This window comes from Notechis scutatus, chromosome Z, assembly GCF_049901735.1.
Source record: "Notechis scutatus isolate UNSWTSFEM ecotype Mainland chromosome Z, rNotScu1.2, whole genome shotgun sequence".
NCBI classification, from domain to species: domain Eukaryota; kingdom Metazoa; phylum Chordata; class Lepidosauria; order Squamata; family Elapidae; genus Notechis; species Notechis scutatus.
This window is the reverse complement of record NC_142025.1, coordinates 100,989,382-101,016,064: the sequence shown is the minus strand read 5'-3', so window position 1 is coordinate 101,016,064 and position 26,683 is coordinate 100,989,382. Positions and strand designations below refer to the sequence as shown.

Here is a 26,683-nt window from a genome sequence, read left to right as displayed (position 1 = left end):
TGTGCGTTCTGGCTAATCTGCTTCCAGTTTTCAATTAATCTCCGCCTCCAAAACTCTGGGACCACCCATAGCTAGTTCGATTATTTTAGAGGTTAATTGGTTTTATTCTATTTTATTGTTTTTCTTTTTGGTTTGGGTTGTTTCTCCTCCCCCCCCTTTTAAATCAGCACCGCAAAGCTGCAAGCTCCACCTCCACCGGGGAAAACAGCCCGGATCTGGATGTTTTCCTCCTCTCTTGCTTTACTCTTCTTTTGTTTGGTGGTTTTGATTTTGGATGCAGACATTGCAGGAACACGATAACAAGCAGAACTGGTGGAGAGACGATGGGAAGAAGAGAGAAAGACTCGGAAACTGCAGCCATGAGATCCTTAGATCTCTAGGTTTTTGAAGATGTCTTGGGGCGTCAGGTAAGCCACACTTCTGTGTTTCCCACCCCTTCCCTCTTGTGTTTGAGCTATGATAAATTTCAGACACTTCTGTAGCTGAGAAAAAAGCCTGGGGATAAAGAAGAGACAAGGAGGACAAAATCACCAATGAATTGTGTTCAGGCCTTTAGCTTCAAAGGTGACATGTCCTCCAGTGGTCTTCAGTTAAAGGTTTCTTCCCACCCCGTGTTTCTTTCTGCTCCCATGTGGCAAGGAGAATTATGGAGATTCCTAGAAGTCTGATAGAAGAGAAGGAAATAACTGATCTACTGGAGAAGACTTCAAGGCAAATCAACAAATGGATAAAAATCAGGGTTCACTTCTTATTATGAAGGAAAGGCAACGCAGGGGACAGACCGGTTCTTTGCTACATTTGAAAGTCTCCACCCTTTGCAGATTGGTGTGTTATGATTTGGCATTCTACCAGTCATTCTTACGATAAAGTCTCTCGTCACTTTTAGTAACCGAGTTATATTTGTTATCTTGTGGAAAATAAACTTCTGTTAAAATGCAGGTGATATTTTGAACACAAACGACCTATTTCTTTTTGACACAGTCTCTGTTTTCTTTCTCTGCTCAGCTTTAATGGACTGTCTTCAGCTGCAGGGGATGGCTCTATTAGAGGGGGCTTAATCAGTGGGAAAAGCACCAAAAGCTCAACCAAGTACTTTCCCACTTCTTAATAAACTTGTTTAGTTTTGCATTGCTTACTAAATGAAACTCCTAGCTGTGCTTCCAAACCACAGGTAGGTTGGGTGAAATTCCATCTCTGCTCTATTCTATTGCCTTTTACCAATCCAGGAACAGATTTTGAACATCCAGTTAACTCCCCCTCCAACACACACACACACACACACACACACACACACACGCACACCACACCATCCCTATGAATGGGGAAAGAGATGGTGCAGTGACTGCAGCGCTCCATATGGATTGGGGTGGGGGAGAGAACCTGGTTTGGAAGTCCAGAGTGGCTTTCTGACATTTGCTTCTTCCTCTCAGTCTGCTCTGCAAGGCTGTTGTGAACTCAGGAGCAGAAAGGCTCCACAGAAGCTGAGCTGTTTCTTGGGCAGCATCTTACTGTCTTTTGCAAAGAAGTCATGGATGAAGCTGATGAATTTGATGTTGCTATGCATGAGGGAGGGAAGAGGGAGTGTAAAGCTAGGAATTGTGTGTACTGCTGGACCATTTATGTCTTTTCTGACAAGCTTTTTAAAGGAGGGGTTCATCCTACTTTCCTTTTACCAAATTTTCTTCCTTTTTCTGAGCTTCCTCTCTTTATTTTGCTGTGAATGTCCCCAAACATGTCCTCCTCTGTTTGTCTTTTCTTCTTGCTTCTCTCTCTCTCTCTCTAGTGATGCCAGATACTTGGGGGCTTTGAAAGCACTGAAGGCAGGTGTTTAACAGAAATTGGGGGTGTGAGGGAAAACACCACCAGGCCATTCTGTTTCCAACTCATGCTGAAATGAATTTGGGTGGTGGATTCATTTGGTAGCAAGAGGGTCTGGACAAAACCCCATTTGTGTAGGAGATGACAACAAACCATTTCCAGAAACAGAGCAATATCCCATGCACATATACAGTTTTCTATGGAATTTCCACTTCTCCAAATTACATTCACTTGACAATGTCCTATAGGAAAGCTCTCTGCATAGAAAGCTGTTCTACACTATTTCTTTCTCTCTCTCATACACACAAACAAAATTTTACTGACAACTGAAGTAACCATAAATGTGAGCATACAAACGGAGCAAGTACTTATGAGAGAGCATCTCTTACTCCATTTTGAGACAATTACTGAGATCCAAAAGTGAGTCCTCTTTGAAAGGATGCACTTGGGCATGCCATGTAGACTTCAGTCTTTTTCTTTCCTGGCTCTGACAAAACTAGTAAGGCTTTTTGGATACCTCTGGATACCTTACAACAACATCCTCCTTTTCCTCTGTTCGTCTGTTTTCCATTTTCTTCCCACCTCCTGCCATCTATTTCATCTTGTTTCTCCAATAGGCAGGCCTAAGCAGTGGCTGACATGCAGCCCAGACATGTGGGATCACCCCTCCTCTATATTCATTTGATCTTCAGCTTTCCCATCAGGCTAGCAAACGCACAAAGCTTTTGTGTCAGAGAGAGAGGTGGGGTTTGGTATGGAAAATTGGCCAGCGGGGTGGCTTGGCTGATGTTAACTGTTCTTTGATGGAGTGGAGAGGCCTATCAAGCCACAGTGTCATGCAAGGACTAAATGCACGTACAGAATGAATTTCCAACTCCCAACCTACAAAAAAAAGGAATCAGCGATAGTTTCACAGTTTTAAGATTGGTATGTTCCGTTTTCTTTATTAATAGGTTCCAGCCCTATTTTCCTTCCTTTGCTTTCCCAATCCCCAGTCCACAGCATATGGGATGGGGTGGGATGTGGGGGACTGGTGAGAAATGAAGGGCTGACTTATTTAGATGCCTAAATCAAGGCATTTTTCAGAATGGCTAAAGAACTTTTCGATTTCTGTATGGTATAGTTCTACCCTTGCTAGTTTCCCTTTGGCTTTTTATCTTTATCTGCTGCTGCTTTTACCCTATCCAAGTTAGTAAGCTTATTTAGTAAGAGTTCCTCATTGTTATTTACATTTTATGTTTTCAGTATGGTTGTAGCCCACAAAGATTTCTACAAAAACTCTACTCGGGAATTATTTCCTATTGATTTCTAAATTTTGGTTCAGTACTAGAGTTTTCAGGAAACTTAAACAACTTTGAATGTTAATCGTTTCCCAGTCGCTAAGGTTTTTGTTTTTTTTAGTATTGTACAATGCCACTTCATTATAAATAAGGAATCTTTTTTACAATGGAAATATAGGCTAGAAATATTGAAAATAAGTAACTCTAGATTATTTGATAGCCTGTCCAAACTCTAATAAAACAAAACATATAATTGAGACTTTCTCTCCCCTCCCCTCTCTCTTTCTCTTGCACACACACACACACACACACACACACACACACACACACACACCCTTTAAAACTGTTCGTAATGAATTCCTAAGTATTTACGTACAAGAAAATTCAGGGGAAAATCACACTACTAGACAAGCACCAGTGTGGAAATTGATGCTAAACTTCAGCAGGTATGCACTAAAAAAAGGTGTATTTAAGGTCACATATATCATTTAAACTATAGATTACCCACTCTTGCTGTATTTGAAGCTTTGTTATGTTTAAACAGTAGTTTAAAGAAAAAATACCCTAAAAATAGAGAACAGCCTGTTGCAAGTGCCTATCAATGATCAGCCTCTAGGCTGAAGCTTCCTGGTGAGCATCTATTGATTATCTGTTACATTTATGTCCTTCTGTATCCTCTTTTCAGGGACATGTGAGGCCATCATTCATTCCAGAGATGGAGTGTTTACAGCCTCAAGGTCAAATACAGCCCTATAGTGGGGTTTTGTTTTTTGTTTTTGTTTTTGCTAGAAATGGTGTCCTTATCCTCAACATAAACCCCTTTGTAGGATTATTGTCGGTCTGTCCATTGGAGCCACAAACAAGTGGAGTGCATCTAATACAACTTTTATGCTGAGGCCCTCTCCCAATATAAAGCATCAACCAGAGCTGCTAACTAGCAAACTTTAACAAAAAGGTAACATTTTGACAATAAATTGTTTTATAATTGTATTTTATTTATTTTTCAGTGTTAAGAAACACATTTCATTCACAGATGCAGAAGTAATCGTCGGTATGGCATTAAATGCGTTGGTCTATTACGACAGATAAGCAGAATTGCTGATAAGTCTCCAATTACTCATTCTGTCGGTATTGATTCCTAAGAATGTGTTATTGGAGATGTATCTTTAAACAAAGCAGGGTTTGATTTGGTTTCCTGAATTGGGGCAGAACTGCTTACTTTTTGCTCTCTTTCTCTATATTCTGGAGTGCATTGAAAGACTCAGGTATTTTGTTTACTCCCTCTTTCTCTTTGTGTCTGTGTTGATCCCTTTACAGATTGACTTCATCATGTCTTCCTCCAAGCTCCAAGATGCAGATGAAATATTTGGTAAGTACTGTATGCCTTCCCGTCTTCATTCCATCTGTCGTCCATCCAGCAACTGCTTCCTTAGCAGAAATACATGGATCCTACTGAGATCCTCTTTGCAGATAACATTGTGATATCAAGGGTGGAAGGGCAAAGGAGATGTATGAAGTTATCCATAATTTCATATGAAGTACATTCCCAACTTCCACTTCCAGATGTGCTGGAACATAAGTTTTGGTTGAGGGGGAACAAGATGGAGCAAACAATTCATGCAAATTATATAGAGATTTGTATAGTTGTTTCAGCTCTCAGGATGTAAACATGCCATCTGATATCATTTGCACAATGATATCAGATGGTGTGTGTGCTGTCCTTTTGGCACAATTGCAGTTTGCTGAAGATGGCACTGGTTGTGAGTTGGTGTGATGGGGAACTCATGGCATATGTTTTTCATAGTCTCAGAGACATTTTCACCACATGGCCACTTCATACAATTATATAAAGTGTATTCTAAATTCAGACTGGCAATGTTTCTTAGTGCAGCAGAGGTTTATGAAGAAATACAAAGAGGTCTAGGTAATCCCATTTACAGACCACAACTGGGACCAGCAAATTGATCATTAAGTGAAGCGATCACTAAATGAAGCCATGACTGTGCTTGCAAACTTAATTTTGCTGTATAGACCTACGAAGGTTGTAAATGCAACAGCCGGTCATAAAGCTACTTCTTCATCACCATTGAAAAACAAAGACAGTTGCTAATCAAGGATTTCCAGAATTTCAAGGAGGTTTGAGATGAACTGCATTTTTAAGGCAAAACAGTATATTTTCATTGAGGTGGAATCACTATGATATTTTCCTCATGTATTGCCTAATAGTATTATACCTAGCTCAATGTTGTCCTTTTGATTGACAGAGGTTCGGCTTTATGGGAACCTTGTCACAAAAGTTTCTGAAGCAAGATGGGCAAGAGGGTAAAAAATCATGGGGCTGCATTTTTGTTAGAATTGCGTGTCCTTTTTCCCCCACCAGGCCACGTTGTTTGATATGGCTTAGCTATAATATTTGGCATGCAAAATTATCCTTCTTCCTATTTCTCCCACAACAGTATCAGATGTCTTGGACTGAAAGAAATTGACTGGCTCAATTCAGGTAGCTTCCATGCATATGGAAGACTAAAAATTATAGACTCCCAGTTCCTTCTTTACTATCTTAACCAGTACAACAAAATGTGGACTAGACTGGTATCTATAATGTAGCTAGTGGGGTTTCTCTGCATGAATTCAGGTGACTATTACCATCCATAAGATCAAATACTGATACCTATTTTGTCTCATTTTTAAAACATTCTGTGGCTTGGAACCAATATTTTAATTTTCTATTTCTTCTTAAATATGAGTTCCTCAGCTACTTGGTTAGGAGTTGTAGGAGTTATAGACGCAACACATTTAGAGGCAACATGGTGAAAGCAGCTGTACAATGATTTGTATCAAAAGTGTGGGAAATCTGTTCCTGCTAATTCATCCAGAATTGTTTACTCTACTAACCAATACTGGCAGTGGCCATCAAGGGTGGAGGAAATATGCAAGATGGAATTTTAACAAGATACTTCTCAGATTTGGAGCTAGCTCTTTGATTACATTCCTCCTCCAATCAATAAGCAGGAGACCAGAGCTTCAAAATAACTATGTATTTCTACTACCGAGATTGGGTCACTCTAATACCATTTCCTTGTTCCAGACCACAGATGGTTCCTGGCCCATGCATTCTCCCAATAACCTTTGGGTCAGTATTTTCATGAAGCAGCTCTGTTCCAAAATTCATGTGCTTTAACTCTTGACAGAATTATTGAACAACTGTGCACACTCAAAACATTCATTATACATTATAGAGCTATACAACTCTTGTGATGTAGCCAATTAGCTCCATGCCCATCTTAGGACATAGCTGGAAACAAAAGAAACCAAACATTATATTTTGATAATGTTGGCATGACCTTCTGTTCTGCCTGCTAGGCATTTTCCATTTCTACCCTTTTCAATTCAGCAGACTGGAGTTTGAGAGCAGAGATTGTATTGGATTTTGGAGGGCACCTTTTAGTCTGGAATTATAGCACGTAAAAACATAGATATGTAAGCCACCCAGAGCTGGATTTAAGACGGGCAACTATACAAATAGTTTAAATAAATATATACAGTATTCTCTCCTGGATTGCAGAGAAGGGAACTTGCATATTTCCAAACAAGTACTTTTAATTAAAATTTCATAAAGTATATTAAAATGAATTTTTTGGAAACTCACAAACCAGTTTTAACATTTTGGAGAACAAAAGGACTCAGTTTAAATGGACATAGTTATTGGGGTTGGTAGAAGCTTTAAAAATATCTGTAACTAAAATAACATAGTTTTGGGTGAATTCCTGATCATTAGTTTAAAAATCCTCTAACTTGGATCTGCTATTTGGTAAATGCATCTTGATCAAAATTAATATAATTTGTGCTTAATTTAACAAATTGTAAAACATTGTGATCTTGATTCAAAACTACAGTTGGTCTGTATTATTCAATTAGTAGTCATCTCTGTGAGGCTTTGGCATCATAACTGAAAGATTTGACGCCAGCTATCAGAGATGTGATTACAATATTGAATTAAACAGAGAACAGAAGACAATCATTTCCATTTTAAAAAAATAATAGCATTAAATCAACTCCAAGGGCTTTATTTAATTTCAAATCTTCAATTATTTAATCTGTTTTCTCTTTGGAGAATGGTTCATTAAGACTCACCCTGTGAATTTCTAGTACAGGAATGATTTTAAAAATATGATTTATTATGTTTAGATCTCTGTATTAGACATGTATAGTTAAGCATAAAATGCTATACACAATATTATATTTCTTTAAAAAGTTCCCCCACCTCCATTTATATGTAACATATTCATAGTTTTTAAGAGTTGCAGGGATTGTGTCGAGCCTACATTTATTAAGGCTTGGATGGGCATCCAACTTGGCGAATTACCACCTTTGACTACTGACCTTGAGTGGCATAGTCTTAGAACTACAAATGGTCTGCCAATGGTTGTGTGCACCTCATGGTTGTCTAGTTTAAAATGAATTTAAATTAAAACAGTGGGACTTTGGAATCTCCTTCTGATAGACTACTTTATTTTATTTATTTTTTCTGTGGCTTGCACACTGCTTCAGTCTCATAGCTTTGAGCAGCTTATACAGTCCAAATATATAATTCTAAGTTAACAGAAGAAACAATATTAAAAAAATCACCCACCAAAGTACAGTATAGTCAATGAATTGAGAAATATTCAAATAAAGCACCTACCCTCATTATTTAGAAAATAATACCATAATTAAAACATCCCCCCCTGCAATCTCTGAAAACTCTACAGAAAACCCAAAGTTTTCAAATATTTTAATGTTTATTTTCTGTCCATTTTGTGTCATATTTCTCAATGAGTGAAAATTCTAAGCATGCCATGTCTGCTAGCAGATGGTTGACAAATAGATTCTACCTGATCCTGCATATAATCAAGTCTCAAGCCATTTAGGGCTGGATGGATGATAACAGCAATGCAATTGCATATGGATGCAAACTGGTGGGGAAGGACAGACTGCCTGAATAGATTAAAAGCACCCGTGCTTCTTCCCCCCTCCTTCTCCCTTCTCGGCCTCCCACATCATCAGAATGACCCAGCTACCAGTCAAACCATGACTGTCAGTCAAACCATGACTGTCAGTCAAACCACAGTGTTTGGCAAGAAGGAGGGGAAACAAGATGGCTGCCCAGAAATACTGCCAATACAGATCAGAGCAGGAAAAAGTAAACAAAAAGAGCCAAAGCAAAAGAGTTAAAGAATGAGAATGTCCCATTGAGAAAAAGCAACAGGAAAGAAGGCAACAGCTGAAAAACCTGGAGAGAGGAATATTTATTTCATTCAGACTGGTTCAATCTGTTTCCCTCAGACAGAGCAAAGATTCAGAAGAAGAGAAGAATCAAGAAAACCAACCAGGAGCAAACAAAAAGATAAAGACTTTGACAGAACAGAAATAGAAAGCAGAAAATAAAAAAGAGCTTATAGAAAATAGTTAAAATAAAAAAGTTTTATTATTAATTTCTACAATAATTATAGTTTATAATTTACAAATTCCTTTTCCTTTTATTTTTAAGCTTTCCTTTTGTAAAATACATCTCTTCCCCCTCCTTCACCACCACCTTATTGTTTGAAGAAGCTATAAAGCTCAACCAAGTGCCAGGTTTTCAGTGCTTTGAGTCTGGTCAATCTAGTTATTGGCGGTTGGTTGGTTTTTTTTAAAATCCATGACTGCAACCAATTCAGCTCCTGCAAAAGAAGTTTACTATAATACACTCCACAGGTTAATGATCTTCAAGAACAGCTCAATAGAAAATAAGTCACTGAAATCCAACCATGAGATGACAAAGGAACGAGAGATATTTGCTAATGTTTCCTGTTTCTGGAAAGGCTGCAATTAATATACCAACTGAAGCTGGATTAGCCATGCCCCCCACCCTTTTTTGCCCACATGAATCATAAGTCTAATAGCACACCTAAATTGCACATTGGCTCTGCCATGGGGAGTACTGCTCCATTCAGAATCAAAGCTGGACTTGTGTGGGAGCCAACTGGCTTTAGAATCAGCAGCAACTCTGTCTGCAGAAATTAACCCGAGCTTGTTTTTTCTCCATTCAGATCCTAATCAGACTTTGTCCCAAAGGTGCTATTTTCAAGAGGCAACTGGACTTTCTGGTTTTTCTTTGAAGACATTTCATTTCTCATCCAAGAACCTTCTTCAGCTTGGATAAGAAGCGAAATGTCTTCAAAGAAAAAATCCAGAAAGTCCAGTTGCCTCTTGAAAATGGGACAACCATGACCTGGATGACTGAGAGTCTCCAAAGACTTTCTCTGTATCTCCTGTTCAACTCAGGGTGGAGATCAGGGGTGGGATTCAAATTTTTTAACAACTGGTTCTGTGGGTGTGGCTTAGTTGGTGGGCATGGCTTGGTGGTCATGTGACTGGCTAGGCGTGGCCAATTCAACATCACTCTCATCGAGGCACGCATCTCCTCGCCTGGCCTCTCATGACTGTGGGGATGCTGCAACAGTCTTAAGTGTGAAAAATGGTCATAAGTCACTTTTTTCAGTGCCATTGTAACTTTGAATGGTCACTCTACACAAGCAAAGTACCAGCAAAGGAGGGGGGAAAAAACTCCAGAGAAGTTTCTGAGACAGGAAGTCTAGTCCTGCCAAGAATGCAATAAGGGTTAACGGAGAGGCAGTTTCCGTAAGCAACACCAGAATGTTTCCTTCCTGCCTTCCTTACAGGATTAGGCAAGTAATTTCTTCTAACAACCGGTTCTCCGAACTGCTTAGAATTTTAACAACCGGTTCTAGCGAATAGGTGCGAACCTGTAGAATCCCACCCCTGGTACTGTATATAACCAAGTGCCATCAGCGTACCATAGCAATTAGACTTATATACTGTTTTATTGTGCTTTACAGCCCTCTCTAAGCAATTTACAGAGTCAGCAAGCAGCTTATAGAGTCAGCATATTGCCCCCAATAATTTGGATCCTCATTTTACTCACCTTAGAAAAATGGAAGGCTAAGTCAACCTTGAGCTTGGTGAGATTTGAACTGCCAAATTGTAGGCAGCCGGCAGTCAGTAGAAGTAGCCTACAGTACTGCACTCTAACCACTGCGCCACCATGGTTCATGATATTCTGATATTTCAGTGCTTGTGGATGACTACTCTAGCAATTTCATGTAAATGGTAAAACTGGTGTTATCAAATGATTCTGAAGTCTTTTGATGTTATACAATCTTTGATCAGGATTATGTTTAACTCCAGCAAAATATGCTATTTTGTTTATTTTCCATTTTTGTATCCTTTGATATTTACAAATTATTTTATCCATAGACTAATCAAAATTGGAGTCTTCATGATAATGTTCTGGTTTTGGCAATGTGCTTCTACTGTCACTGCTCTGTCTTTGGGGAAATGGACACAAGGTCCTACACAACACCAAAGACTCCTTCCTTCATTATTAGCTGGATGTTCAATTTTTAATTGTAATTATATTTTCATTTCTATTTTTTACATACCTGAAAGCTGCCTTGAAAAATGGTGGATGTTAATATAATCATTTAATTAATGACACTAAGAATGCATAAATAAAGCTGAATTTTATTTAGCATAGTAAACAAGTCAGGTTTACCCTTTCTGAGTCTATGTAATATCTTCATACTCAGACAAGAATACCACAGTTTCACTCAGTATAAATCACGCAAACCAAATGAAGCTTGATTCTGGGTTTTTTGCCCATTTAGATTAAATCTCAGTTATGGCAAATTAATTTTACCTGCAAGTTTAGATGCTGGGCCTCACCACCCTTCCCATATTGATGGCCTGGGTTTTTTCTTCTTCATTATGATAGATTCAGAAAATCCAGTTACATTAAAAGGGAAGTGGGGCAAGGCATTGACTTTGTGTCACTTGCCAGAGAATGGAAAAATTTGTTCCTTGATTCTGTGTGAATGAGATAGGGATACAAAGATATTTTCCATTGTCTGCTAAAGCAATGCCTACATTAAGTTTATTCAAAAACACCATTCCACAAAATAGCAATATTTGAGAATTTTCCAGTTTACATAGAATTCTCCACAGAGATTTAATGTACCCACTTCTAAAATTGTTGGAGCAAGAATTCTGTGGACAAGAAATCCATAAAGTCTAAATGTTAGTTTTCCAAAATTCAGCAGGTTGTATTTATCTCTCGTGCTTGCTGCTGTTTGATATTTCATGCCCTCTAATATTAAGGTTTCTCATTTTTTTTATTCTGTGTGATAAATTAAGTAGTAGCTGTCTCAATACTCAAAAGATACTCAGCTGTACATAGGACTATACACAGAGAGAGCAAGTAAGATCACACATATGCCACATTTATCTTTTCTGAAAATAACCAGTTTGCTTGTTTCGTTCACTGCATGGAACAAAATAGTATCTAGGGAAAATGTTCTTGAAATGGTGAGTATATACAGCAAATGAGGCAATTTTGTCTCTGTGGGTGGGAGAAAATTTGAATATTGAAGAACTCAGGCTGTGTGTGTGTATAAAAGAGAGTGGGAGAGAGAATGTGTAATCATATTATTAATCTATAAATTGGACTGTGTCCATGAATAAGAGCTACCCTCAAATATTTGCACAGTGTAACTTATCTTCATTCTTATTTGTTATAAAGACCACTTTGGAAGGACATGATGACTGGTAACAGAGCAGCAGGAGGAAGATGCTTATTTCCTCAACAAAACACTCAATAAAAAAGAATAAACAAAAATATTTCTCTAATGAAAAACTTAGGATGCAACTCATCACTTGCTTACTTGAGAGTAGGCTCTGTTGAATCTTCTAGAAATAGAACAGAACAGAATAACAGAATTGGAAGGGACTATGGAGATTCTAGTCCAACTTCTTGCTCAGGCAGGAAAACCTGTACTATTTCAGACAAATGGTTGTCCAATCTCTTCTTAAAAACTTCCAATGTTGGAGCATCCATCATGTCTGGAGATAAGTCATTCTATCCAATTTAGACTATGTATTTAGCACAAATAAATCAATTTGGGTGAGAAGATTATATTACTACCAATGTTTATCAAAATCAGTTGAAATCCAATTGATGTCAACTGATTTCCAAGTGAAAGTCAATAGTAGCCAAGATTAGTTATGCAGCAATATCTATAAGATAGTACTTCAAAGGTGACTTTCTCAAAATTAATAAATGTGGCACAATGTGCATTTAGTTCATTTAATTTCTCAAAAGAAGTACGTTTCAAGATTCAGTAGGTCTTGATTAAAATGCAGTGTCTATGTAGCTATATAATATACCTAGCTCTTCAGATTTTGTAGAATTGTACGTATTGGCAGCTCCAGCTTGTGTGGGCAATGGAAAGTAGTGCTGGGACTTGTAGTTTAGCAACATCTGAAGGATTATAGGTCTTCCATCTCTGATCTTCCTCTTCTATTATGAACAACAGTGGTGTATTAACATAATTCCCACATGACTGGAATAGTGGAACAAAGCAGGCTGAAAGTTGTGATACAATTAATTAGCATATCCAATCTCAGATTCTAAATTTTTGGTTCAGGTATAATCCTATCGATTCTATGTCTTTCATTTGATATCTTTTGATTTGGAAAGTTAATTTTTGCAGGGAAAATCCAGCCTACCACTCTAAGGCAAAGACTGACTTTTGGCCTGGGAAACATCATACATGTATCCTCATTCTAGCAATATTGCACACTGAATCCACAAAGGAGGCTACAAGTAACCAACATGACAATTTCCATTAGGACATGGTAAGAGATGCAACTAAAGTCAATTGTGCCATATAGTAAATGTAATACACAACAGCTTGTCATCTGGATGTGACCTTATGTACAAGAAATCACTGTAGGTGGGTGAGCATATGCTTGATGGAGAGCAAGTAGGAAGTATAGAGAAAATTGTCTTATTGATGCTCGATGGTCAAGAGTCAGGATCTGTAATAACCAATCCTATAAGAAGCCTGTTCGTTATGATATGCCATCTCCAGCTTCCAATCATGTATTTATAAAAGAGGATGCGGATCGTCAGTGTGTTCCTCTCTTCTCTGAACAGTCTTTCTGTTATCTCTTCTCCCTTTTAACCCCTTCATTCCACTGCCTTCTTTGCGTCTCTCCTGGGGGGGTTTCATTTGAACTGCTCTCCTCTTCCTCTTCTTCCTTTCCCTTCTCTTGGCTGCATTTGCCCTGTATACTGTCTTGTACACTTGCTCCTTATCTCTGCTGTTCTTACTTCTCTCTGCCTTTTCTTTATGATCCCTCCATTTCTCCCATTCTCTCCAATGCTCTTTTTTGCCTGCCCTCTCTTTCTGCCCCCTTCCCCATTCTGCTCCCCCTTCCCGTTTCTTTCTTTCACTCCCAGATTTTAATGATGTGATTCCAGAGACCCAGAGGCTGGACAGTAGTTTACAGAAGGCCCGTGCCCAACTCTCAGCCAAGGGCAGGAGACAACGCCCCTCTCGGTCCCGCTTGAGAGATAGTGTCAGCTCAACAGAAGGTGATGATATCCTGGACAAGAAGGTTGGTGCCCAGATGCTATTCGCTTATATTGCTATTGATGCAGCCAGTTATGATATTTTGTGCATTTCACATTAACAATGTGGTTTGCTTTGACTTCAGCTTAGTGTGTTGAACTAATAATTAAACAAATACAGAGTATTCTTGGTGTACAGCTTAAAAGAAAAAATGAATGAGAACTTTTTAAGCACTCTGTTTTATGATGATCTTTTTATTCTTTAAAAAAAACACAAAATGTGTTTTCAAAAAAAAAGTTTCAAATATTATGATACATGAGGCTTAAAAAGTCATTTCACTATTTTAGCTGCCATAATTTGGTCCAATGATTAAAACACCAAGCTGTAAACAGTAGAGTATGAATTCTAGTCCCACCTCAATCATGAAAACTGGCTGGCTGACTTTGGACCAGTTGCTTTCTCTCAGCCCACTCACCTCATTGTGTGGGGAAAACAGGAGAAGGAGGGTTAGATATGTTTGTTGCCTTGGGTTAGTTATAAAAATAATTAAGATAGGATAAATACAATAATAAAATAAATTTACATTTTTATATTTATATAAGTTTTATATTTTCCATCTATTCTAGAATAAAGAAGAAGAAACTATTGCATAACACACACACACACACACACACACATGCACATATGTGCACATATAGTAGTAGTTTATTCTGAACATTTGCTACATATAACACGCAGCACATACACATGAAGGGATGGCCTAAAAGGAAGCAATGCTGGGAGGTGGGGTTGTAGATTTGCTGCTCCCCCCCCCCCACCACCTGTCTTTCCAAGCATTTTTTCTGGATGTTCCCTTCTTAGAAAAAACAAGAGCACGATTTATTATCCAGTTGATTGGCCATCTGTCCAATAGTCCTTTTACTAGATCTTCCAAATAATGCTGTATGAGGCAGTCACACTGGCTAGTGGTTATAGATGCCGCTGCCATCTCACTGTCACTTTGAGGTCCCTTTCCAAAAGCGATATTCCATGTGTTGGAGTGACATTCTACTTTGAAGAAGTGTGTGTGTTTTAGTAGCAATGAGGTAACTCTTCTGAGCAGCTCATGGTGCCTTAATCACAGTTCATAGCTTTAAGTAACTGCTTCCTTTGCTTAATCAAAGGGCTAGCTCAGAAGTAAGCTTTGTATATTCAGTAGGGGCTGCACTCAGGATACAGATAGTCTTGTTGTTAACCTTAGTATTCATTCATATTATATACTTCTCTTTCAATATCCATGGAACATTACCCAGAATAGCCTAGCACTTAGGGCATGCTGGCACTTGTTCAAGAAAGCGGAGTGCTGTACTCTTTGCCAGAAACAATGAGATAGATGATAAGACAATAATGATCAATATATATAAAGGGGAAAAGAAAAGAATGCATAACAGTGGTGGAGAGGAAAGACTGGCCCAGCTGGATTTTAAATACAATTGCCAGCTGGTTAAGAACATAATGGTCACCTAATCTAGTTGAACAAAAATTCTGTGTTACTATTTTTTTTTACCATATGGAGAGTTATGTTATTAAAATATATCACCAGTTTGGTAATCAAAACAACTCAAATGGACATGTCCAGACATGTTCGCAAGATGGCCAAAGACTCAAGAATTCTGGGAAGAGTAGTCTAACAAACTGACAGTTCACTAGTTTGGGAGAAGTTAAGATGTTCAGCAGAAATGTATTTCTCAGATGAACTTCATGTTTCTTTCTATGCCTTTCTGAAGGGCATCCTCTCCCTTCAGGGTGTGCCTGGATGAGATTTGCTGAGATGTCTCTAAGATGAACCCATGTAACCTGATCTCTGCTTTCCTCTCCAGGTGGGGGAAGGCTGTGGAAGCCCAATCTATCACGTGAGATCGCCTCTTCATGACTCCCTACATGCCTCAGCATCTCCCTCTAGTTCCTCAGTCTTCACTCGCACCATTGAGTTTTCTTTTGATGCCTCAACAGTACAGAGATCCCTGGAACAGGAAGAGCTTTCCTCCTCTCCTCTCATCCGTTACCGACCCCTGACCAATACCCTCTCCCAGGAGGGCCTAGGGAGCACACCCACCAGCTCCTCACCCAGGTCCTGTCCCAGCTCAGACAGCTCACCTATCTATGCACGAAGAGAGAGGCACAGTGAAGGTAACAGCTGGCTTAACACATTTGGAGTCAGGGAATGCTGAAAGGAAGACTTAGCAATGAGGGAGGGCTATAATTGTGAAAAGCAAATTCAGATATAGCTCCTCTCAGACCAATTTGATGCAAAGGATATTTGGGATTTTGAGTTTAATCCGGTCTGTATCAAAGGTTCTTGCCTGGATGTGAAAGAGAAGCAGTTGTTGAAATATCCTTCTTAGTACTGTTATTAGAAGATAGTTTTTCTCCTTTCCATATAGTTACTCAGTTTACCCTGATAATGCTGAGACTCTCAGTCATCTGTCTCTATTACCTAAAAACACTTGAGTAAGCTCTAGCACCAGTTAAAATGTTGTTAATGTTTTTTAAAAAGCAGTAAAAGTATCTGGAACTCCTCTCTCCAAATGGAAGGAAATCCAAAAACACGCTGGCCTCCCTTATGGTTATAATGCAGTTCTATCATATTATGAAACAGGCCACAGCAAGGCCATTTTCAGCCTCTGCATCTCTCCTGAAATCCCAAGATGCTGGAGGCCCTTTCCTGTTGGTGTCAAGGAAAATATATCATTATGCTTTTTTTGATAATCTGCTTATTTGTTAAAATTATCTTCTAGATTTTATTGTATGTTTTAACAGTAAGCAAATGGCTGCTGATGCTTTATTATGGCTATATACAAATATAGTTAGTAAATAAACAATGAACATATGAACATTTGGTATCTTGATTGTGGCCCCAGATCCTCAACTTGTGGCGCAACGTATCTCCCCATATGGGAGTGAGGCAAAGTAAATGCCTTAAGCTTTGTATTTTATCCCTTAAAAATAACTGATTCCTCCAATTATATCCATTCTTATTACAAGAGCAAAATCTTCTCCAAATTAAAAAGGGAAAGAGACAAATATATATTTGAATTTACCTGTTCTGATGTAGCAAGATATTATTGGCTAGGCAGTCTGGGACTCTTGGAGTTACCCCCATATACTTTTTTTTTTTTAAACAAGTTTTATTAATTTTTTCAAAACACACAAATCATCATTATCCATTACATGTTTAAACCTTTTTCCATTATAAATTTAACAAGTCAGATAAACTATAATTCTATTTTAAACCATTTCCATATAAACATGCAAAAACCTCTTATCCAATTTCTCTTTACTTCTCTTTACTCTTATTCCATTTCATTATTATTATTTCATCTTTTTCTTTCTGACTTAGTTACCATTATTCTCATTCTATATTTCTGCAAGGTTTTATTAATTCTCCCCCCCCCAAAAAAAAACATATACACACAACACACAAAACATAAAAAAGATCTTTTTGGAAAGCAACTTGGACCCAGGTATCTCTCTCTTCATGGACTTCAATTATATTCATGCTCATCTTACCTATCATTACTTATTTTATTTACCATTCTAAGTCTTCTATAGTAACTTCTCCACATATTTCACTCTTCTTAATTCTATCTTAATTAATCATCTTAATTTGAATCATTATATTTGTATCTTTTGTCCATTCTTTATTGTCCCTTTGTCTCGTTCCTTTTTTTTTTTTTTAAAAAAGAAGTTTCTCCTGAAATCACTAATCAGAGTATGATGCCTTTCTATCTCCCCCCTAAATTAATCAAATAAACCTATAAAATAGCACCCAATACCCAATCCGATTTTGCTTGGTACCTTCTATCTAAATAATACATCCAGAATAATTAAATACATAGTTAAACAATAGATCTGAATATTAAAAACAAATACTATAATAGAAATTTTATAATAACATCAATGCCATAATCTTATTAAACTCTTTAATTAAAACTCAATATTCTGAACCTCCCCTCATATTATTAAATTCTAAAACCAATCATTATTAAACATTTCACCATTTTAATCTCTTATCAACTCTTAAACCATTTAAATTTTCTATTTCTAATACAATACTACAATATCATCTTATGTACCTTGCAAAATCTTTTGAAGAAATTATACTTTATCCTTTATCCCTAAAAAAGATTCCTTTTTTCCCATTTAATTTCAAAACTTTGTAGCTTTTCTCCACCTTTTCCCTTCCTTTCTTCTCCCAACAAACCTTTCTACCCCCCCTTCTTCTAGCCTCTGCCTTACTGGCTTCCCTTCTCTGTCGTGCTCCTTTTCCCTTTTGTTTACTATCATTATATTGATTTTGCACCTTATTTTTCCCTTTCTTAAGTGTTTTTTTAAATCTTAAGTCCTTAGTTTCTCTTCCTTTCCCTCTTACTTCTTTCTTGGTCGATTTCTGAGATTTATTAAAAATGGCTTCCTTTCCTTCTTCTTCTTCTGCTGTTTTCATCTGTTGTAATGTTTGTTGATAGTTAATAAGCACCATTTCTAAAAAAAGGAAGGCTTCTTTCAAACCAGCTTTACCATTTTTTTTTGCTCATAATCTTTTCTCAGTTCCTCAATAGAAGAAGCCATTATAAATCTTTTCTTTTCTTTTCCCCTTCTTTCTTCTTACAACAACCAGAATATTCCAAAGAAAAAATAAAACAGTCCCCAAGTTATCAATCAGTCCAAACCAAGGCAGAGTTCTCACTTTCTCCTTCTGGGGTAGTATCAATCAGAGACAAAGAAAGTCCAAATCTGTTTCTTAAAATCTTATTGCAATATATTTTAGTCTTCAAATCCTTAAGGCATCTCCTCCAACAATCTTAGCATACAAATATTTTTTTTTTTTAGTCCTCTCTCTTCCCACTCATCGCTTAAAGCCAGTTTTCACCTAAAAAAATAGGTTTCTTAATATTCACTTATTTATTCCGTAGGAAAAGAGGGTAAGCTTTCCTTTCAGCACCATCAAACTGCCGCTTTTTTCCTCTTCTAGAAGGTATCATTCAGAAAGTCATACTTTTCAGGAATTTTGTTAAATATGTCTTAGAGTCCTAGGAACCAAGAAAAACTTTCTCCTTTCAAAAACTTTCTCCACTTCTTCCTGTGCATTCTTACCCAGCTGCCAGCTTCTTTGTGGCGGCCATTACAGACCGCCGCTGCACTGTCCTGGGAAAAGGGGTTCTGCCGGCTGGGGAGGGGTCTGCAACACCCCAAACCCTTCTCCGGATCCCCCTACCTTCAGCTGCCCCTGCAGGGGCCTAGCTCCGCACCCGTCCGGATCGGAGCCCCAAAAGCGGCTAGCGCAGCAGGGATCGCGCAGCTCGCGAATCCCTGCCGCTCGCGGCCGACAAACCGGAAGTCCCCCCCATATACTTATTTTTGAATGCTACATTCCCTTCCAAAACTCTTTCCCACAATTTTATTTTATTGCTCCCCTCTCATAAAAACTCTGGATTGTTTTCAGTTATAACTTTTATTATATTATTTATTTGTTCTATTTATATAATGCTCTCTAACGAGGATGAGGATGGTATAAAATCAGTGATTGGGCCAATTAATCAATCATCACTTATCTTGATTGGCTCCAAGGATTAAATGGGATGTGCCAATTACAGAATGTCCACCTGTGAATGGCACAAGTAGAGGAGAGGAAAAAAGAGTTTTCTCAATGGACTTTTGAGGAACTATATCTTTCATCAGCCCTGAAGCTGAGTACGCATATTGTGTAATGTCATAAAAAGAGTTTGGCTAACAGTTCTGAGTGAACACTGTCATTCTTCAAAGTAAAACACAGATGATGTTTTAGCATAATATGGTTAATTGTGACTTATTCAATAAAGCATGAGTATATAAACTTTGGCACCATGTAAACCCAGTCTGAAACACCTCTGTGTGTGTGTGTGTGTGTGTGTGTGTGTTGATGTTTGTATTTTTTGCTGTGCTTAAGTGTTTTGCAGCAATGATTTCTTTAACATTCACAAGAGCAGAACAAGCGCTTAATCTGAAATCACTCCAATAGGCAGAATAATTTTATGTGTGAACATTTCATGGGACTTATTTGTGAGCTGTAAATTTATTCAGAACTGCAGCACAACAGCAGACATAGTCATCAAAAGGCGTATCCCTATCTCATATAAAACACCCCCTCTTAATAGAGCACCCTGGGATAAAAAAAGCAGACTTCCAATGTCAGCTAGCTCAGTTTTCCATTAAGCTACTTGTTTCTGAAATAAGGCACAGAGTCCTTTGTTTCTTTTCCAGATGACAGCAGAGATGCTAGTCCTCCAGAACTGGAAAGTCCCACAATTGGGCTTGACAAGAAAACACGCCGGAAGTTTCTGGATTTGGGGTGAGTCCTAGAGATTGGGCTTGGTAAGAAAAACAGTGTATACGGCCTGAATCATTTTCTTTTGAGCTTTCTGCATGGTAATTTCTAGTCCTGTCACTGTGAGATATCACGGGACTACACAGATAGTTCTGTGTGCTTGTAATCATGTTGCTTCTCACTTGCAGGGTCACGCTCAGGAGGGCCTCTTCTGGGAAAAGCAGAAAAGAGAAGGGAGGCAACCGCCTCTCCGTTGGCAATAGGTAAGTGGTTAGGATTTACCCAAAGCTCCTCTCAGTTAAATTCTTGTAGAGCCCTGAAAATAACCTGGAAGACACAAACTCCTATCAAGGAATTATACAGATGGCTCCCAAGAAGGTATTTTTTAAAGAGTACAGCTGTGCTTCTTTGTTCAACCACTTTAACAGGGCACTTTCCCTGCCTAGAATTTTCCCCTGGAATTTGTACATTAAAGATTGTAGAGCACTTGATGACTGTGAATAGGCCTGTTTTTTTTATATGCAGTATGACAATTGCACAGCCACAATGACTAAAAATTAGTGCCAGATTTGTGAAGATTAGGGTAATGGGCTTCCCTCTACTAATCTCAAAATCTTGGCAAACGCATCATCTTGATATTTTTGTGAAACCAGCTGTGTTTGTTTTTCATCATTGCTTGGCTGATTCACAATAAGGGGTGTGTAAAATTTATCATTTCAGGGACAGAATATTCCAGATTTTCTTCCTGACCATAGAAATTTTGGAGGTGCGCTGATTGTTTTTCAGAAGAAAATTTTCTGGAGGAGAAAAGAAAAGATTGTGATGCAATCCCCACGTTATTTTTCTAAAAAGATCAGTCACTAGATTTACTTCTCAGGAAGTAAAGAAGAATTGGATCAATGCAATCTGGAAGAAACATGGAACATTTTGGCATTTCCCGGAACATTCCACCTCTGGAATGGTACATTTTGCACATGCCAGCACGCAACTTCCCCCAAGGAATGATGCATGTAAAATTCACCTCTCAGGAAAAAAAAAAAAAAGAATAGAAAAATTACTGAGGCCCTTTTCCTTGTTACCTGTCTGACTTGTACAGGGAGTTGATGGAGGGTTCCAGCCGTTCCTCGGGATCGCCCTTCATGCCTTTTTCCTGGTTTACAGACAGCGGGAAAGGCTCAGCCTCTTCAGGCAGCACAGCTTCTCCTACCTCTTCCCCCAAGAACGAGGCCTTCAGCCGCAAGAAATCTGCCTCCCAGGTTTCAAAACCATGTATTATGGGGGAGAGCTGGAAACCTCATAAGGACTATCTACCAGAGTAGGCTAAAATGGGGTTGGATAAGTCCAGCAAGTTGTGGGAACCAAGGTATTGCCTTAGCATATTGTGTGAATCAGGGCTTCGTAATTAAGCCATGAGACATTTTATTTCTTGAAGCACGTCATGTCATGTGAACACAGCAGCTGTGTTTTATTTTATCTTGTGTGGGTCCTGCCTTAGAGCTAATGCAACGAGGCTGTGCAATAACAGTACTGAATGGGAACAGGGAGCAAAGGAGTGGGACTTTTATTTAAAATGTTTTGAAACTATCACTTTTTTAAGTGAAAAGCAATTAGACAGAGCAGCTCTCTGCTTTTGGCCTCGGGGAAGTTTTTTTTTTCTCTGACATTAAAAACTGAAGGGTTGACTTGGATAATGTTCCCAGAAGTACAGGTAGTCCTCTACTTATGACGACAATTGAGCCCCAAAATTTCTGTTGGTAAGTGAAATGTTTGTTAAGTGAATTTTGTCCCATTTTATGACCTTTCATGCTATAGACAACCACTGCAGTTGTTAAGTTAGTAACATGGTTGTTAAGTGAATCCGCCTTCCCCATTCACTTTGCTTGTCAGAAGGTCACAAAAGGTGATCACATGACCCCAGGACATTGCAACCATCATAAATATGAGTCAGTTGCCAAGCATTCAAATTTTGGCCATCTCATGGGGATGCTGCAACTATTGTTAAGTGTGAAAAATAGTCATGTCACTTTTTTCAGTGCCATTGTAACTTCAAACGGTCACTAAGTGAACTGTTGTAAGCCGAGGACTACCTTGTACAAAACGTCAAGAGGTATGTTTGCTTTTCTTGACAATTTTGTCGTCTGCATCCTCCATCTGTGCTTAAGAACGTCAATTCTGCTCTCAGCTTCTCTAATTCTGCTTCTTCGCCAGGAATCCACCCTAAGTGATGACTCCACCCCTACCAGCAGCAGCCCTAAGTCCCTGAGCATGGCTCTGCCAGAGACCAAGTGCTCCTACCCATACCATACACTGTCACAATCATCTGATGAGGTAAGCCCTCTAGTTCTCAAATCGTGCAGAATAAGGCTGCAATTCCTCTTTTGCCCATGGAACCTTCCTGCTTCATAGGGTCTAGACATTTATTTTTATAGTGCAATTGCTTTTGAACACTGAATTCATCCCATCACGAGGCAGCCACTCAAGTTGCTGTCCCAGTTGAAACAAGTGAATAAGTAATAATATCATAACATGTGGAAAACAAATGCCTGAATGTTTAATATCACTTGGGTTATAAGAAGCTACATTATTTAATTGGGTTTTATTCCAGCATAAAATGGTAATAAAACTGTGAATAATGAGAGGCTGAATTTATAGGAATTGGGTCATAGCCTAGGGTTATCATCAACCCACAGGGAGAGTTATCCAACTGATGCAACTAGTGTGATTATAACCTGTATGATGTTAAAAGCAATGAAGAGACTTTACAATCCCTTGGTGATGAAGAACGTGCACTGCATATAATAATGTTGTGCAACCCATTGAGCAGGAAATTTAGGGACATTGCACGAATAATCTCACCTTTAATAATGTACTTGGAAGTTGTACAATTAGAAAAAAAAACCTGGATAATTGCAAAGAGTGAGCTTTTTTTTTGTAATTGTAGAGTAAAAGATAACTTTCTAATTCTGCTATATGAAGGAAATCAGAAGCTACCTGTTTATTTTTATTCTTTTATTCTGTGATATCTTTTATTCTTTCTTTCTGCACTTTTATCTTCTTTTTCTCTGTTTTCTTTTACTTTTCATTAGTTTGCATTTTTATGTTGTTTATTAAAATTTCCAATAAAAATTATAAAATGAAGAGAAAAATGTACTTGATGCTTGTACAGAACCCCATTCATCATTTCATGCAAGCAAAAAAGAAACATGAAAGAAAAGCATAATTGTGGATACAAAAATACCTTTTTGCATGTGTTGAGGTTTGGGGTTTTAGTGATTCTGGATATGTGAAACTGTTGATAATGAGGATTATCTAAAGCATAACATATTAATGCATTACTGAAGAAGAATTATGATTAGCACAGTAGCTGCCATGATTATATTGCCAACAATAAAAGCAACATAATTTCTACCACATTCTTCCATTCATACATCTTGAAGTGGTGTAGATGGAGGCACCCCTGCAGGGTTTTTATTGACAAGTGATGATCCACATGTTGTGATAAAAGATATCAGGACCTAAGTATGCAAGAGAGGGATTTGCATCAAGATGTTGCAGCACTTGTATTCTGACATCCATTTGATATAATTGCAGTTTGCTATGGGTCCTTCTGATTATAGAGAAAGCCAACAAATATTTTTCCAATCATAGATTGAGTTTTAAAATGAGTTAAAGTTTATGGACAGGCTTCCCCCACCCCCCACCCCCAGATGGCTGACTAGATATGGTAGCAGGAAGCTTAAACTTTACATATAGAATACAAGAACTATTGGCAATATCAGATTCCATCTTCTCTCTCTTTCCTCGTTCCCCCCACCCCCACTAAACAATCTTCTTGGAAGTTTCTGGATGAGCCTCTGAGTACAGCTTCAATGTGGAGCAGCCAGAAAGTGGGCCAGTGGCTTGAGAGTTTGAACCTGGAACAGCACATGGCAGAATTTGCTGCTCAAGATGTGGATGGACAACGGTTGCTGCTCCTTGATGGAGCCAAATTGAAGGTAACGGAGAAGATGATTCTCTGAAAATGGGTTTTTGAAAGTTAGATTGATCAGTTTATGAAGATGAAGTAGTGTTCGGCAAAAAGAAAAAAGATCCTCTACTTTATATTTTTGGTCCTACAAGTATAAATATAGCATTGATAGAACAAGTCGTGCTCTAGTTAAAAAAAGTTCGATATGTATGTAAGCACGGATCTTAAATGTAGGCATTTCTATTAGCAAGCATTTTTCTCCAAATTGATTCCAAGTTGGCAAACTTTTAGAAAAAGTTCTGAATTATTTAAGCATCCAAGTCATATTTTAAATGCAAGGATTCATAGGAATATAACATTATATACCAGGTCAGAATCTTTATTCATATAGTCTAGGATGTCAACTTCATCAACAAATATCAAAGTTTTACTCCAATCATATCACTTTAAGCCAGGCTTCCTTAAATTTTTCAGATAGGTTGGGCCAAAGGGGTCAACTCCAATTATTATGAGCCAGTCTACTCATCAGGTTGAGAAATGGCGATTTTATGTGAAGATATAAAGGATGGAAACTACTCAGTTCTACTACTGGGTTATAATCCAGCCAACATAATCCAGGCAAGGGAAATAGTCGAAGTTCACATTTTCAGTCATAGAAAAGATACAGAATTTGACCAGCTTAGAATTGACCATTTATTGTCAAAGTAATGCATGAATATTAAAGTACAAAGAATCACATGACCTGAAAAGATGCGTGATTACAGGTAGTCTTCGACTTATGACAATTGAACCCAAAATTTCTGTTGCTAAATAAGGCAGTTGTTAATTTGAGCTTTGCCCCATTTTACAACCTTTCTTGCCACCCTTGTTAACTGAATCACTACAGTTGTTAAGTTAGTAATACGATTGTTAGGTAACTCGGGCTTTCCTATTGACGTTGCTTGTCAGAAAGTTGCCAAAGGAGATCATGCTGGAACCATCATACATTTGTTTCAATTGCCAAACATCTGAATTTTGTTCACGTGACTGTGCGGATGCTGTAATGGTCACATGCTTGAAAAATGATCATAAGTCACTTTTTTCAGTGGTTTGAGCCATTACTAAACAAACTGTTGTAAGTCAAAGACTATCTGTACTTCTCTCTCTGGTTGTAAGGAGGATGGAAGAGAAAGAGATGGAATGGCTGGGTACATACCCAGCGATATATAGTTTGTGTTCCTTTTGACTAGTCTCATGCATATATTTGCATACATTTGAGAGGTAAATGTTATCTGTTTACTGAGCACAAAAGAAATACCTCAGTATTCTGTAGGCTGCCTTTCAGTCATTTCAAACGGAGTCCTTTATGTGGTTCTTTGGAATACAATCCACGCGGAGTGGAAGAACCTAATGTGTATGTTTTTAAATGGCTTTGAAAATACATCTCTTTACATCTCAATAAAATCACTGGCAATTTTGATTCATTTTTTTTAAGTTACCGTCTTTAGCTTTGGATTTGGTTTTATGGTTTTATCTTGCTGTGATAAAACTATGAAGACACCACAGTAATATTTGCAGACCAATAAAATTATATATGAAGCCAGCCATTGTGACTTAATCAAGAACTTAATCAAGGTATTAGTTCAGGAGCTCAATAAGAGAAAGTGAAAAATGCAGTCACCAAATCAATCCTTTTGCTGCTGAAGTATGGATTCTTTTTTTCATTAGAAACCACAGTAATTTAAGGGGCCACAAGAACAGGCACTGGGCTCCCTATGCATGCCTTGATTTTACAGCTATATCGTTCCTCCATCTCCACAGGCACTTGGTGTCAGCAACTCTCATGATCGGTCTCTTTTAAAGAGAAAGGTGAAGGAGCTGAATGCAGCAGTCGAGAAAGAGAAGAAAGCCCAGGAAAAGATGGAGAAACAGAAAGAAAAACAGAAAAAGAAAGAACAGGAACAGAGGAAGAGTTAAGCAAAGAGGGGAAGGGGGGAATTACCATTTCCCAGCATAGGCTTAGACCCATTTTCCCCTATTCCTATGGAACATCTCTGGAATGAAAGGGATGGACATCAGCATCCAGGAAAACGGAGGGCAAGATGCAAGCATGGTCCTACCAAATGTTATTGGCTTGGGTGGGACATAGGGTGAAGCTGAACTTGCTCTGGGACTAGTTAATGGTGACACCAGCAGTAGGAGCTTGGCACACCACGAATGGTGGGTTGGCCACAAGGGACAGAGAAGACAAAGTTGATGCAAATAGTGTCCCCTCTACTATGCCAGGACAATCCAATTGCACTTTCCAAGGGTCAGCAAGACTCCTTCTGCCAGTGGTACAACACGGAGGTGGGTGATGATGCCATCTCCCCAGCCCCTGTTCTGTGTAATACAGTCAGATGACACGGCTATATCTCTATATTTCCCTATTCATCTTATTCCTCTACACAAAATTGCTCACCTCAAAGGCTTTGATGGGTTCACACTGTGTCAGTTAAGTGTCCCATCACACCCTCCTGCCATTACCAGGGGAACGCAGCTGCCTTGCAAAACACGACACACAGACATGCATGCAAACACATACACAAACCCTCTCAAAACCCAAAGTTGAGACAATTGCATAAGATTTGTTCGGTTCCCCTCTCCCTCTCTCCCTCTGCATCAAGTGGACAAAGCCATTCTTTGCCCATTCTTCGCATATGCCTACAGAATGATATTGCTGGGAGTGAATGGGTAGGTTGCTAAGTAAGAGACCGAACCGTATATGGAGGAGAAGGAGCTTTAGATGCCTGGCAATATACAGCAAAGAACCACAGCGTAATAAAAGAAATTTTGCATTGTC

The 26,683-nt window shown here is 38.4% G+C and overlaps 1 protein-coding gene across 1 annotated transcript; it reads left to right on the top strand.

Moving 5' to 3' along the window:
- The first annotated feature begins 122 nt into the window (after positions 1–122).
- On the top strand, positions 123–26,683 carry SAMD14 (sterile alpha motif domain containing 14). Its single transcript, XM_026669687.2, has 11 exons — positions 123–407; positions 3,888–4,053; positions 4,416–4,467; positions 13,441–13,598; positions 15,412–15,721; positions 19,832–19,919; positions 20,084–20,158; positions 20,992–21,151; positions 22,104–22,223; positions 23,735–23,890; positions 25,663–26,683. The coding sequence occupies exons 3-11, from the start codon at positions 4,428–4,430 to the stop codon at positions 25,816–25,818; spliced, it is 1,263 nt and encodes a 420-aa protein (XP_026525472.1). The 5' UTR covers positions 123–407; positions 3,888–4,053; positions 4,416–4,427; the 3' UTR covers positions 25,819–26,683.

What these genes read in the sequence shown, in the direction of transcription:
- SAMD14 (XM_026669687.2), top strand. Translation starts at nt 4,428, where the DNA reads ATGTCTTCCTCCAAGCTCCAAGATGCAGATGAAATATTTG. An exon ending in AAGAGAGAGGCACAGTGAAG is followed by an intron (nt 15,722 to 19,831) that starts GTAACAGCTGGC and finishes TTTCTTTTCCAG; the next exon opens with ATGACAGCAGAGATGCTAGT. An exon ending in CGGAAGTTTCTGGATTTGGG is followed by an intron (nt 19,920 to 20,083) that starts GTGAGTCCTAGA and finishes TCTCACTTGCAG; the next exon opens with GGTCACGCTCAGGAGGGCCT.